Source organism: Alternaria novae-zelandiae (assembly GCF_023758075.1).
Source record: "Alternaria novae-zelandiae strain BMP 2774 chromosome Unknown scaffold_5, whole genome shotgun sequence".
In the NCBI taxonomy this organism is placed as follows: Eukaryota; Fungi; Ascomycota; class Dothideomycetes; order Pleosporales; family Pleosporaceae; genus Alternaria; species Alternaria novae-zelandiae.
This window is the reverse complement of record NW_026056965.1, coordinates 504573-521023: the sequence shown is the minus strand read 5'-3', so window position 1 is coordinate 521023 and position 16451 is coordinate 504573. Positions and strand designations below refer to the sequence as shown.

The 16451-nt window shown below is 52.3% G+C and overlaps 5 protein-coding genes across 5 annotated transcripts; 2 read left to right on the top strand and 3 right to left on the bottom strand.

Moving 5' to 3' along the window:
* Positions 1-1077: 1077 nt before the first annotated feature.
* On the bottom strand, positions 1078-2475 carry SAH1 (S-adenosyl-L-homocysteine hydrolase; the record flags this gene model as incomplete). Its single annotated transcript, XM_049396875.1, has 2 exons — positions 1078-2255; positions 2304-2475. 2 exons carry the CDS (start codon positions 2473-2475, stop codon positions 1078-1080), a joined length of 1350 nt encoding a protein of 449 aa, XP_049257217.1.
* Positions 2476-2960: 485 nt separating this feature from the next.
* J4E88_003221 (uncharacterized protein) lies at positions 2961-4434 on the bottom strand (the record flags this gene model as incomplete). Its single annotated transcript, XM_049396874.1, has 2 exons — positions 2961-4317; positions 4367-4434. 2 exons carry the CDS (start codon positions 4432-4434, stop codon positions 2961-2963), a joined length of 1425 nt encoding a protein of 474 aa, XP_049257216.1.
* Positions 4435-5036: 602 nt separating this feature from the next.
* J4E88_003220 (uncharacterized protein) lies at positions 5037-6394 on the top strand (the record flags this gene model as incomplete). Its single annotated transcript, XM_049396873.1, has 2 exons — positions 5037-5991; positions 6042-6394. The coding sequence occupies 2 exons, from the start codon at positions 5037-5039 to the stop codon at positions 6392-6394; spliced, it is 1308 nt and encodes a 435-aa protein (XP_049257215.1).
* Positions 6395-7246: 852 nt separating this feature from the next.
* On the top strand, positions 7247-8917 carry J4E88_003219 (uncharacterized protein; the record flags this gene model as incomplete). The annotated part of the gene is made up of 3 exons (XM_049396872.1): positions 7247-7465; positions 7532-8165; positions 8217-8917. 3 exons carry the CDS (start codon positions 7247-7249, stop codon positions 8915-8917), a joined length of 1554 nt encoding a protein of 517 aa, XP_049257214.1.
* A 122-nt stretch (positions 8918-9039) lies between these two features.
* Positions 9040-10374, bottom strand: J4E88_003218 (uncharacterized protein; the record flags this gene model as incomplete). Its single annotated transcript, XM_049396871.1, has 1 exon — positions 9040-10374. The coding sequence occupies one exon, from the start codon at positions 10372-10374 to the stop codon at positions 9040-9042; it is 1335 nt and encodes a 444-aa protein (XP_049257213.1).
* Positions 10375-16451: the final 6077 nt, after the last annotated feature.

The window sequence follows — 16451 nt, the reverse complement described above, 5'->3', positions numbered from 1 at the left end:
CAGAAGCACGAGCAAAAGGCCCTCGCTTCCTCGACCTAAAGAGTCGTATACCACCGACCCCATTGCAGTTGGCCGTCACGAACGGAGAAACCCTCCATCGTACTACATTCCGACACGATATATCGGTCCTCCCGCATGAAGAGCGCGGGAAACGCTATAGCAACCACCGTTCGCCTCTCAACCACAGCAAGACCAAACTTACTTCTCAATCCGATGTATCGAACTTTGTCACTCCCTGTCAGACTATGCAATGCATGGGATTAAAGCTACATCGGCCCGCCATGCCTACGCATAGCAACGTGTCGTCCGTTCGTACATTACATTGCAGGAGCATACCTGACACATTCTTCGCTGCGGTGACTTCCTTGCGTCCACTGTTACTGCATCATATACACTGCGTACTGCGTATGCTGAGCGGGAAGTATTTGATGTGGCGTGCATGCAGCGACATGTCCGATCCGATGTTAGCGGCGGAACATGCGTCTCGTGGTTTCTTCGCTGGAATGTTGGGCAACGTTGTGAGTGTGTACGATCGTCTGTTGCGTTTGACGTATGCGTGCGATACGGCATGGATGTGGAGGACGCGAGAACGAATAACGTTTGGGCACTGCAGACGTCAACATGTCAGAATAGACGCAAGGAGTACTTCTTGCATCTTCGTGTGAGGCCCGATGAGAGTATGCCTGTGTTCGTGGCGAAAGTTTATGTAGCTGTACGTTGATCACGGGAGAAGTCATGGATCGACGAAGTGTTTGTTGAGGCGGGTATGGAGGCCCGCCGTTATTGTTCATTCTTCAGTCCACCGTCAAGATCGGTGGCCTGTTACTGTTCTTATGCTGCGTGGATAACGCAGTCTATCTTTATCCATATCTCACTCTTACATAGGGTATCATCATCGGTATTGACCATGGTTGAAGGGTCAAGTAGATGATTGCAAACAACGCCTTTTGAACGACCAAACCCCGCCGAGCCCCAGGCTCGATGCTATGCCGTTGAAGACAGACAACTTTTCGAAGTGGTATCATCGAAGTTCATAACGTCGTGTTGAAACTTCCCAAACGCTGGACATTAAGAAATCTAGTAACGGTAGATGTCGCTCTTGAAAGGACCCTCGACAGGGAGACCAAGGTACTCGGCCTGAACGTCGCTGAGCTTGGAGAGCTCAACGTTGACGTGTGCCAAGTGTAGAAGGGCGACCTGCTCGTCGAGAATCTTGGGCAGAACGTAGACACCGACATCGAGCTTACCGGTCTTGCCGAACTCGATGTACTTGTTGCCGAACTCCTCATCAGAGGCCTTGTACAGCATGATCTGGGCAAGGACCTGGTTGGTGAAAGAGCAGGACATGACGAAGGAAGAGTGACCAGTGGCGCATCCCAAGTTGACGAGACGACCCTCGGCGAGGAGGATGATGTAGCGGCCGTTGTTCATCAGGTAGCGGTCGACCTGGGGCTTGATGCTGGTGACGGACTTGGCGTTCTTCTTGAGCCACGCAACGTCGATTTCGATATCGAAGTGACCGATGTTGCAGACAATGGCGTCGTTGGGCATAGCCTCGAAGTGGACACCAGTCAGGATGTCACGGCAACCAGTGGTGGTGACGAAGATCTGACCCTGAGAAGCAGCCTTCTCCATGGTGGTAACCTGGAAGCCGGAAACGGCAGCCTGGAGGGCGTTGATGGGGTCGATCTCGGTGACGATGACACGGGCACCCATGCTGTGGAGAGCCTGGGCGCAACCCTTACCGACATCACCGAAACCGGCAACGACGGCGACCTTGCCAGCAATCATGACGTCGGTGGCACGCTTGATACCGTCGACGAGCGACTCACGGCAACCGTACAAGTTGTCGAACTTGGACTTGGTGACGGAGTCGTTGACGTTGATGGCAGGGACGAGGAGACCCTTGCCCTTCAGCATGCGGTAGAGGTGGTGGACACCGGTGGTGGTCTCCTCAGAGACACCGTAGCAGTCCTTGAGCATCTCAGGGTACTTCTTGTGGACGAGAGCAGTGAGGTCACCACCGTCGTCGAGGATCAAGTTCAGGCTCTTGCCGTCCTTGAAAGCTGTGAGTTGCTGCTCGAGGCACCACTCGTATTCCTCCTCGGTCTCGCCCTTCCAGGCGAAGACAGGTACGCCGGCGGCGGCAATGGCGGCGGCAGCGTGGTCCTGGGTGGAGAAGATGTTGCACGAGGTCCAGGTGAGCTCAGCACCGAGGGACTTGAGGGTCTCGATGAGAACAGCAGTCTGGATGGCTGGGGTGGGTTAGCATCGTAATTGTAGTGATAACAGGATAAACATACTCATGTGCAGACATCCAGCAATGCGGGCGCCCTTCAATGGCTGGTCCTCAGCGTACTTGCGGCGAGTCTCCATCAGACCAGGCATCTCGTTCTCGGCGAGCTCAATCTCGCGGCGACCGAACGCCGCAAGACTGATGTCGGCAACCTTGAACTTGTGGGCGGGGGCAGACATTCTGGCGGTTTATTGTGATGTATTGGGGGTATAGGGAGGGAGAGGGGTGAAGGGAGGATGAAGAAACAAACGTCGAGGGAGAAAAGTGGGAGAGATAGCCCCGCGCTCTAGCAGTTGTTGACGCTAGTGGACCCTTAGACTTTGCTCCACATCGGCACTTTACTGCACCAAGACAACTCACCGCCCGACAACACTGCTAGTACGTGTCACGGAGGATTTAATGCGATGGGGTAAGGGGAACATGAGTAGCAGACTTTGGCATTATTTGGTAGTCCACACGGCAGATCCATGATGCTCATACTCATGCTCATAGTTCACTGTCTTGTTCAAACCCACGCTGCGGGGCATTGAAACGACACCCTGTTGATCGCGACGCGCCATCCTACTGATACCAATGCAGTAAGCCTGGTCGTAAGCACCGAATATCACCGAAGTGGCCAACTCGGGCCAAACGCTAAAAGTACAACATCCCGATCTCTTCGCGCTCAGGTATAGTGAGGCACTTGGCCCTTATCACCCTCAGTTCCCGCCACCAGTGGCGAGACACCATTGTCAATCTTCTTAGGGCCAGGCCTCTTGAAATGCGGCTTCAGTGGCTCCCAGCTCTCCGCGTTGTAGCCCTCTTGTATCTTCTGGCACTTTGTGAGGCCCCAGTCTGTTACGCCAATCATGAGGCAGCTTTCGAACATGAAGGCCATGCTGCCCTCACCGACCTTGTTGGGCTGTAGGTCGACATTGGATGCCTTCTCGTGAGTCGCAGCGTCGGGTCCATGGCCAGACATGACATTGTGCAGAGAAGCACCAGCCGGTTGGAAGCCTCCACCAGTCTTCGCATCGTATTGACCACCGATGAGCCCCATGAACTCGGACATTGTGTTGCGGTGGTACCATGGTGGTCGGAAAGTGTTCTCAGCCACTAACCATCGCGGTGGGAAGATGACAAAGTCAGCTACTGCGGTACCTGGCCGGTCCGTTGGTGCGGTGAGCACGGTGAATATGGACGGGTCTGGATGGTCGAATGAGATGGAGCCTATGGTGTTGAAGCGTCCAAGATCGTACTTGTACGGGTAATAGAGTCCATGCCATGCAACCACGTCGAATGGTGTATGCCTCTGCTTCGCAGCGTAGAGGTGTCCGGCAAACTTGGCGAGGATGTTCCATTCGGTTTCGGTGTCTTCGTCGAAGTCGGCCACTGGCGCCTGGAAGTCTCGCGCGTTTGCGAGGCAGTTGGAGCCAATGGGCCCCAGCTCAGGAAGCGTGAAATGGCCTTGGTATAACTCCAAAATGTAGCCTCGCACCGGGCCTTCTGGTAAGGTGACACGGTACCGAATGCCTCGCGGTATGACGCAAATCTCATTCGGACGCACAACGAGGCGCCCCAGTTCCGTCTGGATATCGAGCACGCCGTGTTGTGCCACAATCAAGAAGTCGCCATCAGCCGAGTAGAATGCCTCGTTGGCTTCCATGTCCTTTCCTGCGGCATAGATAAAGTATCCGACGCCTGACTTCATTGTAGGGTCACCCGCACCCGCCACTAGATGGAGTGAGTGCACCCAGTCCACCGTCTCGTCGAGATCGAAGGGATCCCATCGTAGCTGGTTTGGGATGTAGTGTATCTTCTCCCACGGCTTGTTCTCGGGGTTTGTGTTGAACGTCTTGGACTCGCGGGGCTCGAAATTGCTGTGTCCGCAGGAGGGCAGGATGCGGTACAGCCATGTTTGCTGGTTCTCGTGTCGCGGGGCTGTGAAGGCGGTGCCCGAGAGCTTCTCGGCATAGAGACCATATGGGGGTTTCTGAGGCGAGTTTGCGCCAATTGGAAGCGCGCCTTCTACTGCTTCCGTCCTGGAGATTGTTAGTGTATGTCGTCACAGCAGGGCAGTCGCGCCCATACTCATGGTAAGAGTTGAAGCCATTCTGGTATCGGTATTTCTCCTTGAAAGCAAACTGAGTAGACGGCATCGTGACGTTAGTGTGTAGAAGATCAATCAACCAGAGAAGAGCCTCTGTGAAGACAACAGTGGACAATAATCAAATACGCGCGTACGGCACCAGATGCGTAAATAACCTGCGCGGATGTTGCGGGCATGCAGCATCGCAGTAGCCGTGGCAAGCTGTGGCTCGGCCATCACGCAGGCGCGAAGTCGCGAAGTGCGGTAATGGGCGGCTTCAGATTCCGTCGTTTGTCGCGTCGCAGCAGCAAAGCGGAGAAGAAAGAGAGCGCGCGCGTCGGCTTACCCCACAGGCGGAGAGCGCATGACCCCTGTCCGTTGGCAACTGACGGAATCTTTCCGAGCCCGCCTCATCCGTCACAAGCCGGTAATCCATCAAGCACCATCTGCACCATGGCTCAAGGATTGAGACTATGGGGCCAAAAATCTGAGCCTGCAAGTTTCCGTAGTCCTCCCGTTGACCCTGACAAGAGTACTCGTGTAGCAAGAACTATTGTGTGAAGGAACGTTGAGCTCCTGCCAAACCCCCCAAAGCCGTACGCACTTATTGCGTCAATATCTAATCATCTCACTTCATCGGGAAACTTCCAAACTTCATAACAGACATCAACCATGGCTTCGCTGCGGTCTTGGTTCAGCATACCTCGTGGCTCACACTTCTCACTAGCCAACATCCCGTTCGGTGTCATCTCGACACCGTCATCTCAGTCACCCCGGCTCGCAGTCGCCATTGGAGATCACGCACTAGATCTCGAAGTCTTTGCTGCAAACAACGGCTTTTCCGGACTCTCGACGATACAGCCACATCAAGCTGTCTTCTCGCAACCATCGCTGAACGATTTTGCAGCACTCGGCCGCCCAATCCACTCTGTGGTCCGAAAGTACATACAAAGCGTCTTCTCTGTCGACACAACATACCCGGATGTTCTGAAGAACAATGCAGCACTCCAAAAGAATGCCCTAATACCGCTCAAAGAAATCAGGGCACACCTCCCATTCAAGATTGGCGACTACACCGATTTTTTTGCGGGCATGAACCATGCCTATAACTGTGGCGTCATCTTCAGAGGACCCCAGAATGCGCTGCAACCAAACTACAAACATCTTCCAGTCGGGTACCACGGACGCGCATCTTCGGTAGTTCCATCAGGGACACCTATCCGGCGGCCCAATGGTCAGATATTACTCGATCCTACCGCAGAAAAGAAGGTGCCTACATTCAGCCCATGTAAGAAGCTGGACATCGAGCTGGAGCTAGGTGCTTTTGTCTGCGGGTCAAATGAGCAGGGAGTGCCAATTTCGATCGAGAAAGCCAAAGAGAATCTGTTCGGTGTTGTGCTCATGAACGACTGGTCTGCGAGAGACATTCAAGCTTGGGAATACGTACCCCTTGGGCCTTTCAATGCGAAGAACTTTGGCACCACGATCAGCACTTGGGTTGTACTCGCAGATGCACTGGAGCCATTCAAGACGAAGGGGTTGGAGAATGATGCGGAAGTGCTGCCCTACTTGAAGGAGAAGGACGAGAAGAGTGTATACGACATTAACCTCGAAGTCGATGTTAAGAGTATGTACATCTGCGTATCATCTTGATTGCCACGTACTAATCGTCTTCAGCGTCGACCGGCAATAAAACAACGGTATCGAAAGTAAATGCACGAAATCTGCTCTGGTCATTCCCGCAGATGCTGACACACCACACCATCACTGGATGTCCGTTCCAACCCGGTGACCTGCTGGGCTCTGGCACCATAAGTGGAAACTCCCCAGCCGAGTACGGAAGTTTTCTAGAGCAAAGCAACAACGGGAAGGAGACTATAGCTCTAGAAGGTGGCGAGAAGAGGACTTTCTTGGAGGATGGTGATGAGATTACTATTCGAGGAGTATGCGGGTCAGACGAGGAGGCTTTGGTTGGCTTTGGAGAGTGTGTGGGTCGCATTGAGCCTGCGCTGAAGTTGAGCTTTGCTTGAGCGCTCTGATAGTCGTTGAAAGGTCTCAAGAATCAAAGTCTCATCATCTCCGAGCTTTGTGCGAGCGGAGCTACCAGCAGTACAAACATGTGCTGAGTACGATACCTGATCCTGTGCACAAGGAATTATTCCGCTGCTACAATTTTTGGAAGCCTATCCACTATGCGGCAGAAGTCACAAAATGACGCAGTCCGAGATCCGCATGTTCTTGCAGATAGATGCTTTAGTGCAAAGTTTGAAGCTGAAGCATCCGGTGAGAACCTGAGATGGATGAGCCTATCGGATTTCAGCGCGTTGGAGGGTCGCAGATTGGCAGGGGCCGCGCAAGAGGCCGACAATACTACCTATACCGCTGGCATATAATTTTGAGGCTCTTTCCGCTATCAGAGTTCGATGTGAGTGCCAAAGAGCTCCATCGTCCCACTGAAAGGTTGTCGTGCCCATCATCTGGTCCCGAAGCAGTTAGCCGTCTCCACAAACGCGTCCGTCTCCGCACCCTGACACTAGCATCAACACCATCAATTCGCGGTTTTATTCCGCTGTATCAACATACGCTTCTGCGCGCACCATGACACAGGCGGCGGATGCCCCGCAGCGATGGGCTTACTCCATCGAAACCAGAGCTCGGATCCTTCCTGGCCAGTTAAACGGAGGCTAATCATGCTGAGCTTGACCTCGGAACGGCATGTCCAGCTAGGGATCTCCTCCTAAGAGAAAGCGCATGGCATCGGACTTCTCTCACTACTATAAGTGCTATCGACCTGTTTAGGTTTCGCTCTTGCTCTAGGGTTACGAACTTTCCTCTCTCATTTCTCTCACGTCTTCTCATCGACCTCGAGTCTTGTCGAGAAAATGACTATCCCCATCTACATCGCCGGCGTTGCTGTCTTGGGGTTCTTCCTGTATAGATTGCTCTATGGAACTGATACACCGCATATTAAGGGACTGCCAGAAGTCCCTGGCCTGCCTCTTTTTGGAAGCTTGCACGAGCTTGGTACGAACCATGCGAAAGTAGCGCAAGGGTGGGCGAAGAAGTATGGCCCGGTCTTTCAAGTGAGGATGGGAAACAGGGTAAGTTTGGATCTTGCATGGATTGAGCACATCATTAGAAGTATCAATGCTAACACCAATATCTAGAGGATCGTATTCGCGAACTCGTTCGATTCCGTCCGCCATCTCTGGATCACAAACCAATCCGCAATGATCTCTCGACCTATGCTTCACACGTTCCACAAGGTGGTGTCTTCCTCCCAAGGCTTCACTATTGGTACCTCGCCATGGGATGAGTCTTGCAAGAACCGTCGTAAGGCCGCTGCCACGGCACTCAACCGACCCGCCGTCCAGTCCTACATGCCTCTCATCGATCTCGAATCCACCGTCTCCATCAAGGAACTGCTACATGACAGTAAGGGTGGGGAGATCGATCTAGACCCGCGAGCATACTGGCAACGATATGCCCTGAACACGAGTCTGACGCTCAACTACGGATACAGAATAGACGGCAACAAGGACGCTCCTCTGCTGAAAGAGATTGTGGATGTTGAGCGTGGTGTAGGGAACTTCAGGTCGACAAGCAACAACTGGCAGGACTATGTGCCCCTTCTAAGACTCTTCCCTAGCCAAAGCAATGAGGCGATCAGCTTCCGAAAGAGGCGAGATGTGTACATGGACCGGCTCATAAACACACTGGAAGAGAGGATTGAGAAGGGTACTGACAAACCGTGCATCACCGGCAATATCATCAAGGACCCAGAAGCGAAGCTGAACAGAGGTATGTTGAGAGCGTCTAGCCTTCGGCCTCGTTCGCACTAACACTCAGCAGCTGAGATCAAATCTATCTGCCTGACCATGGTATCAGCCGGTCTCGACACCGTACCAGGCAACCTCATCATGGGTATCGCATACCTTGCAACTCCCCACGGCCAGCAGATCCAACAACGCGCATACGACGAGATCATGAAAGTGTACCCCAACAACGATGCCTGGGAGCGTTGTCTCCACGAGGAGAAGATCCCGTACATCACCGCTTTATACAAAGAAATACTGCGATACTGGACCGTCATACCCATCTGCCTCCCCAGGGTCTCGATCAAGGACATCGAATGGAATGGCGTCAACATCCCAGCGGGGACGACCTTCTACATGAATGCATACGCCGCCGACTACGACGCAGAGCACTTCAAGAACCCGGAGAAGTTCGACCCAGAGCGCTACCTCGACGTGCCAGATGGTGCAGGAACACCACATTACGGATATGGTGCCGGCTCGCGTATGTGCGTTGGTTCGCATCTCGCTAACCGCGAGCTGTTTACTGCTTTTGTGAGGTTGATCTCGGCTTTCAAGTTTACGCCACCAGTAGACCCGCGGGACGAAGCGGTCATGGACTGCCTTGATGCGAACGATATTCCAACTAGTTTGACGCTTGAACCAAAGTACTTCAAAGTCGGGTTCAAGCCGAGGAATAGGCAGCTGCTGGATCAGTGGATTAGGGAGAGCGAAGAGCGGGTGAAGGATTTGATGTAGATTTGCGTTCAGCATGGCCATTGATATATAGCATGTACGGAGTCTATCTGAGAGTGATTTTCCAAAGGATTGTTAGTGATGAGCGAGGAGCCGCAGTGAAAAGAAACAGCCACCAACTACCCCTACACAAGCCCCCTCGCAGAATCGACCTTCATAGGCGGCAACATACCCAGCTTCGCCATATCCTGATACGTCTCAAAGACACTCTCGATAGTATCAACAAACCCACTGAACCCAAACTTGCGCACCTTAGTGCCAGACAGCGTACCCAGATAGCTAAAAGAAAAGTCCGCCATGACCAACGTCTGCTTGTCCGTCTCGGGGATATTGACCGTCAGCTGCCCGTTCGACTGCTCCATCATCTCCTCCCAGGCCTTCGGCACCGCAGGGTCCTCCGCCCATTTACACAGCGAGTGTGCGAGTTTGAGCTCAATGGGGGGACCGTAGCCAAGTGGGCAGTCCTTACCGCCAGCGAAGTACTTGCTCTCGTATTTCGACTCGTCCTCCTCAGGACCAAGCACAGTGTCGACGCCGAACCAACGGGCAAGCTCGTTCCAGAATCGGTCCCAGCTGATGAGCTCGCCGTCTTGAGCGTTGAAGCGCTGGTTTTTGGCTGAGTCCTCCAAAACCGCCCATTCACTCAGGTACCCGGTTAGACGGGCGGTGGAATGCGTGTATCCGGATTGCCAGCTGTGGAAGTCTGAGGGGTACTGAAGAGGCTGTTTCCTGTGCGCTTGAACAGCGGCATACACGCCGTATGCGAGAAACGTGTTCATGGCTGCGCTTTGCACGGCGCCGATGACGGCTGCGGGCATGATGATGTTCCAGTCTGTTTCGGGGTGTTGTTCGCAGAACTTGAAGAGTAGGTCTTCTTGGTGGTAGTAGAAGTTTGGGCTGAGGTGTTTGGGCTGGGGGTCTGATTCGACGATGGGGTTGCGGCCACGGCCAATGTGCATGCCGTAGTTCTTGCCTCCAGTTTGTAGCAAGAAGCGTTTGGGCTTGATGTTGGCGATTGGGAGGGCGCCGAGGAAGTTTTTGAAGGGGGGCACGTTGGCTTCGATTAGAGCTTCGGCGGAACTGGGGTCCATGTCGCTTTTTCCGTTGCCGGGAGGGAGGTAGGCGTAGTAGAAGACGTAGTCGGCTTCCGCGCCCGCTTCTTTGAGCGATTTGGCGATCTCATCACTGGGAGAGCTGAGATCGATGGAGATGTGCTGAAGGCGGGCGCGCTGCTCGTCTGTGAGGAAGGAGAGGAGCTCTTTGGAGATTGGTGAGCGGGATAGAGCGTAGATCTTGGACCAGCGGTCGGGCGTGTCGAGGAGAGAGCGGATAGTGTTGAAGCCTGAGATTCCAGTCGCTCCGCATACTATGGCCTTCAGATCCCTTGCGCTCGAGTCAAAGGTAGGAAGGTTATGATAGATGCCAGACTGGCGAAGAGGTTGTTGCGAAGAGCTGGGCATGATTGGTGCTGATTGATGGAATGACTAGAAGCTCAGAAGATGAAGTTGAAGCTGTTCGTGTCTGTATCTGCTTTTTTCAATGCGGGAGCCTCTTCCTCTTTATGCAAAACGCGACCCCATTCTTCCTACGTAAAGCCAAGTCCATCATTGTCATCTCGCAGAAACGCACCTCAAGAACTCCGACGCTTGACTCAACATATTGCGCTATATTGTGATGTTGTCATACATACACGAGGCTCTCTCGGCATTGAACCCACGGGAATGAACCCACAACGCCCGTCAGGTCATAACGCGCAGCGAAATCCCCATTCTTTTTCTTTCGGTATACTCTCCGCCACGCCGTCGAGGGAACTAGTCGTTTGTACTGGGATTTCGAGATCTGAGACCAGTCTGGAAATATCCTTTTCCGTCCGCTGCACACGTCAACATCCAGGTACATGCACCTAACACAGGGGAAAACTGAACTACGTTGACACCAGATTTTCCAAATTGCTTGCCTTATCCTAGTGTAGTCTGCAAATCTGTTAAGTTTCTTCCTTGCACGATGTGCATGTGCTTTCTTGTTCAGTGATCTAGTTTTGGCTCCCAGCCACCTGCGAACCATTTCAGGTTCTCTGATGTCATCTCATATGGGCTAAGGCTTGCCCAGGGAAGGTACCTAGGTAGCGTTGAGAGTCGCCAACACCACCTGCACTTTGTACACGCCTAGATACCCTCAAGCTTGCCAAGATGACATGAGCGTGTTGTTGAAAGTGGAGATCTGCTTGCATCGAAAAAGGTGTCCTAGACCCTGTCAGATCGATCTGAAAGTGTACAGTATCTGCCTGCGCTAAGTGGGTCCCGGAACGGGAGTCGGCCGGCGCGAAGCCGCCGACATGCAAAGCATACACCTCCCTAATTTTCTTATCTTCTCATCACACCCCGAATGTTTGAATCTGGTCTTTTGTCACTCTCACGGAGGGTTGCAGGTCGTGGCAGCTGTCCAGGTTGGCCCAGTGGGCGGTGACGTCGTCGGTCTTGACACTTCCCGATCTGGCATTGCCAATACTTTCCTGCATCTTCCTATTGCTCAACTTTCTCTGAAGACTACAAGGCATTCGTTCCGACTGTCGCTATGCGCACCTTTAATCGAGGCTACCTAGGTACGACTACAATTTATTGGACATTTGGGGGGTCGGCTCCCTGGAAGTTTGTTATGGACGAGTTGTATTTACATCCTCAAGTTGTTTGAAGAACACACTGTCGTCAGGCCTGGATCTCTAGGCGAAGGTCTGAACGAGTGAATTGATGGTAGATTTTGCTACTCTGGGCACAACTTGTAGCAACAGAACTTCTTTGCCCAGCAGAAGCTGATACTGAGCTCATCAACCACCCTAGCGTGGATCAAGATCATAGTCACTTATCACGTCCCAGCTTGTACAATGCTTTTCAAGGGCAGACTTATCAATCTCTCCACGCGCAATCTTCTCTTCGAGTTCCTTCTGTTGTTCCTTCCGTTCTAACTGGTTCTGCTTAACCGCAGCCATGCGCTCATTAAGCGTTCCCGGGAACGGCAACACCCCCGGAGGCGGATTCAACCATTGTCTACACAACATTGACGATCAGCAAAACTGAATAAAATGCATACTGCATGGAGATACCCAGGTACGGCTTACTCTTTGGGAACATTTCGCCCGTCTACTCCGCGGAAGCGATCCTCGACTGCCTGGCTCCATGGCTTCCGGTCAAGCCACCGCTTGATCATCCTAGGAGATAACGGCTGGGCATCGTATACGCCTTGGCGAGTTACTTCATCGTCTGGTGTTGGTAACCAGACCATGTATCTGACAAGGCCGTCGTTGCAGAGACCTCGGGTGTGATTTCCGTGCGGTGGTCTCTTCAACAATCTGAGTACCTCGCGGAGCTCATCCGTGGCACTGGGCTGACCCTCTATGTCAGCTGGTGCAACACCGTGTGAAGTGACATCGTCATTCTCTGCAGCTTGTGGCTCTGCTTGACTTGAAGAGGCAGGATCGCCTTCGTGTTTCCCCGCTACTTCTTGATCTGGTCGCACCTCCGGATGTGGTGTCGACATGATGCGCGATCTGCTGTCCAGTCCTGAAATGAGGCAATTTAGGCTGAGAGACAATATAGCCTGTGTCAGCGATCAAAAGGGAGTGAAGAAGGAGTGCTTACGGTGAGTGTTTGGTGATTGGGAGTTCGTTGCTGCGTAGAACTGCCTGGGCGTGGCACAGTCGATGGGAAGAGGGGAAAAGCAAGAAGCGAGACGCAGTGTACGTGACTTTATATTAACGCTCCGGTTTTGCTTACTCAGACCGTTTGGGTTACCAACAATGACGATGATGCCGACGTATGTAGCATGGGTGCGCCGATTCTCAAGCACCTCGACGACTCAAGCTTAAGATTATAAAGCATGGACTTTCGTCAATGTTGAGCTACACAATCTATCGAGTCAGAGTTCTACGTCGTATCCATTAACAACACTGTATCGTCTGCTGCTACCATGAAGCTCTCAACTGCCCTATCTGCAACGGCGACATTTCTACTCGTGGGAAGAATCCGAAGTCTCCCTGCTGAATATGACGACGAAACGGTATGTCTGCACGAAACATACAACGCAAATGACTGGTACTAAACATGCATGCCCAGTCCCTCCGAGATGCCCTCATGATGCTTAAGAGTGATAATGGCGTCCGTGTGCTAGGATATGACGGAGTTCTGCGCCGACTCAACCCTGCTCGTACCGAAGTAGTTGACTACATTCAACTTTCCGCCCATCACGTCGAAGAATTCGTCGCCTGGAAGTACCCTGACCAGCGCGATAAATGGGCCGGCGTCGACGGACTTGCAGTGGCCGATGAAGCTCAACTGTGGACTGTTCCTGAGTTCATTGTCCCTCTCGACCCGAGCACGATGGTTTCGAAGCCAAAGGACAAGACGGGGTTGAGGCCGCAGGCTACAGATTGTCGGGGCGTTGATTGTACCGACCCAGAGTATTGTAGGGCTTTCGAACCGCCGTGCGCAGAATGTGAGCCGTATCAGGAGTGCGTCGGTGGGCCGACAGGCTGTCTGGTGCGTTATAGGTGTGAAGATACTCTGCCACCTGCCGATTTCTAGAAGGAATTGAGAGCTTTGGTGAAGGAGTGATCGTTGACATGTAGCCATCTTATAGTACACATTTGGAGCAGTCTTCGGAAGTCTCGGAGTTTGAATATCAAGCGTGTGTTGGCATTCGCGTATCCTTCCATCCCTTCGAGCTGAAGTGGCTCCTAATCTTCTTCAAACTATCGTGATTGTTTCTATATAGGTATCGCGCATCCACCATGTTGCGTCAAACCATGGCGACCTAGTATCGAACCAGCCAATGCGACGAAATGATCGATGACTTTTTTGAGAAACCTGGCGAAGAACAAAGCCGCAAGGATATGCGTGGTAGCGAGCCATCTCCAGTAACCATATGCGCTGATCAATATGAGCATCACCTGAAATGCTGTCTGGCAGCGAGACTGCACTGGAGACTGGCAAAACTTCGTTCCCGTCTAGGATGATTCTGGGTATTCTTGCCCCTGTGAATGTAGTAGGGCCCAGATCGAAGTACTGCAGAACTTCGTCTATCTCCAGGGGACGTAACAGCCCTCGTATTACCAAACGACCATCAATGACAGCCCCAAATGGCTTGCTCGAGTTTGCCAAGAGGACCTCACAGTGTATGACTTCTGCTACTGGCTCCGGGTGATTTGGTGACCCAAAAAATTCGATAGCTCCGTCAACAGAAGCCCATGACCATGATGGCGCACGATACGTCTCGGGTCGTCTAGCGGGTTGGGGACCTTTAGCAACGTCGAACCTGAAGTCGTGGGACCACATCAACTCGGACATTAGAGACGTTTTCCACAACCCAGCTAGATATTCGTCTCCCGTAATGAGATGGAGTTGCTGGGCAATGCCGGAAATCGCCAGAAGCTTGTCGCCTTCTTCAGTCATTTCCCTCCGAGTAAAGTCTTTCACGACGCCTCCCCATACTTCATGCGCGGATATACTGCGCGGAGACCTTGAAACTGTTGCAGCTGTCAAGGGTGATAACATGGATGGTTCTGTTCTGGTTTTGCCCATCTCGAAGAGTCCCTGTGACTCAGGGTTTCCTCCATCGGTATACCTGACAGTTTGGCACTCCCACACTAGCTGTTGTGAGGAGAAAGATAGGACGCGTGGTGAAAGTACGTATTCTTGCAGGGCCCATGCTCTTCTGTCGAGTGGCTCCTCGCGTGGTTTTCCATGAAATTGACGGTGCAAGGACACCTTCCCAAGCCTACCATCGAGACAGCTCCAGGGAAGATTTCCGACAAAAGTTTCATAACTCGGTCTGCGTCTTTTCGATAGAAAGCCCTCTATACATCTTGATGCGTTCGTAGCTGCAATGGTGACAAATGCATTTTGATAAATGCTTGCCATCCTCGCAATTTCCTGACGCTTATCATCTTCGCTATCCTGCACGATACAGAGCGAGTCAATCCACAAATACTTGATCCCCAACTTCCGCGTGTAAGATACTGCATCCTGTATAGTTCGTGGTAGAGCTGAGACTTGGATGCCGACTCTGTGACTTTCTATGTTTTCGGCCAACGCCCGTACCGGTTGTGGACCACCCCAACAATAGCTTAGAGCACAGTAATGGCACCGTTCACCGCTGGAAATATGCAGTCGAATAGTCTGTTCACTGACATCTAAAACTCTTGTTGGTAATAGAGGAATACCGGGGTCGGGACAGTGCTTGTGAAGCTGCTTGCATTCTTCAATCCATAATTTCGCTTGCTTGGTGCTAGAGCTGACGTCGTGATTGACTGGGGAACATTTGATCTCTGCTGCCGCAGGATCATCTGAACATCACGAATAACGTCAGTTGATGCTAAGTCATGGTTGCGGGCGGGATACGAACCACGGTGAGCCAGAACGGACCATGTAATAAACCCCAATTCATCCGACCAGTCTGAGTCTGCGAACCAACGTGAATCTTCCCCCTCTACCTTCGTAAAAATCCTTAGATTATCGACAGAACCTTTGAAACTCTCTACTCCTCCGAACTTAGACAACTGTATGTTGATGGCGATTCTTGCATCTAGATCGAAGCGACTGGTGTCCTTTTTGGCGTCGTTGAACAGATAGTCACACATTTCACATTGAGCTGATGATGCAAGTAAGTCTCGCGCCTGACAAAACGAAGTGAGACCGTCTTGACTTTTGGCCATCTCAAGATTCTCTCTGCTTGATGCGAATCCGCAAACTCCCCAACAGATAGCACAAACTTGTCGAGAAGCATTTTTCGCGACGTCCATATCGATCGACTGAACAAGGCTTGGTGTCGTTAAGGCGGTCTTTCCGGGCAATCGTAAGGTATCGTGTGTTTGCGCAATGTGTTGAACACGGATGTAATCGCTAGATGAAGGTGTAGCGTGGAGTGAAAATGTACGGAGGCACGGACGATGCGTATGGTGACAGCCCTGGAGGTGGGGCATACATCCCGCCCCGCAGTGACAGTCAGCGAGCTGTAGAGGTAGCCTGCCGAATACCAAGGATCAATTCGCTTGCCTCCTTCATAGCTCCTGAGACCCTTCGAGGGTCTTTTTTTTTTCGTACACCCTGTGGCCCTGTAGACACCTGAGGTTGAGCATGGTTATCTGTGCAATGTCTCCACGATTTGCCCTAGCCAGCTCATTCATGGAGAAAGCTGAACACCCTGGAGCGTAGACCTGAGGTTATCTGATTTGCATGTTTCTATGTCAATGTAGGCTGCGGGCCTTTTCAATCTTTTCCTTGCATGAGGTGTAGCGCTGTTGTCCGTGACTGCGCGACTTCCACATTCACGTAGCGGTGTCACCCCGGGCCGTAGAACATGTCCTCGCAAGGAAAGAGCACCCGTGCTAGTCACTCTCACTTCACCTGGGTACTGACTTCTTAAGGCAGTCACCGCGGAATACAGCCCCACAAGACGAACAAAGCTCCTCGCTCACAACAGAGCTTCCTTCTTCCTCTACCAACACACGACACCTTAACAACAGCTAGACGCTCGCAAGAACAAC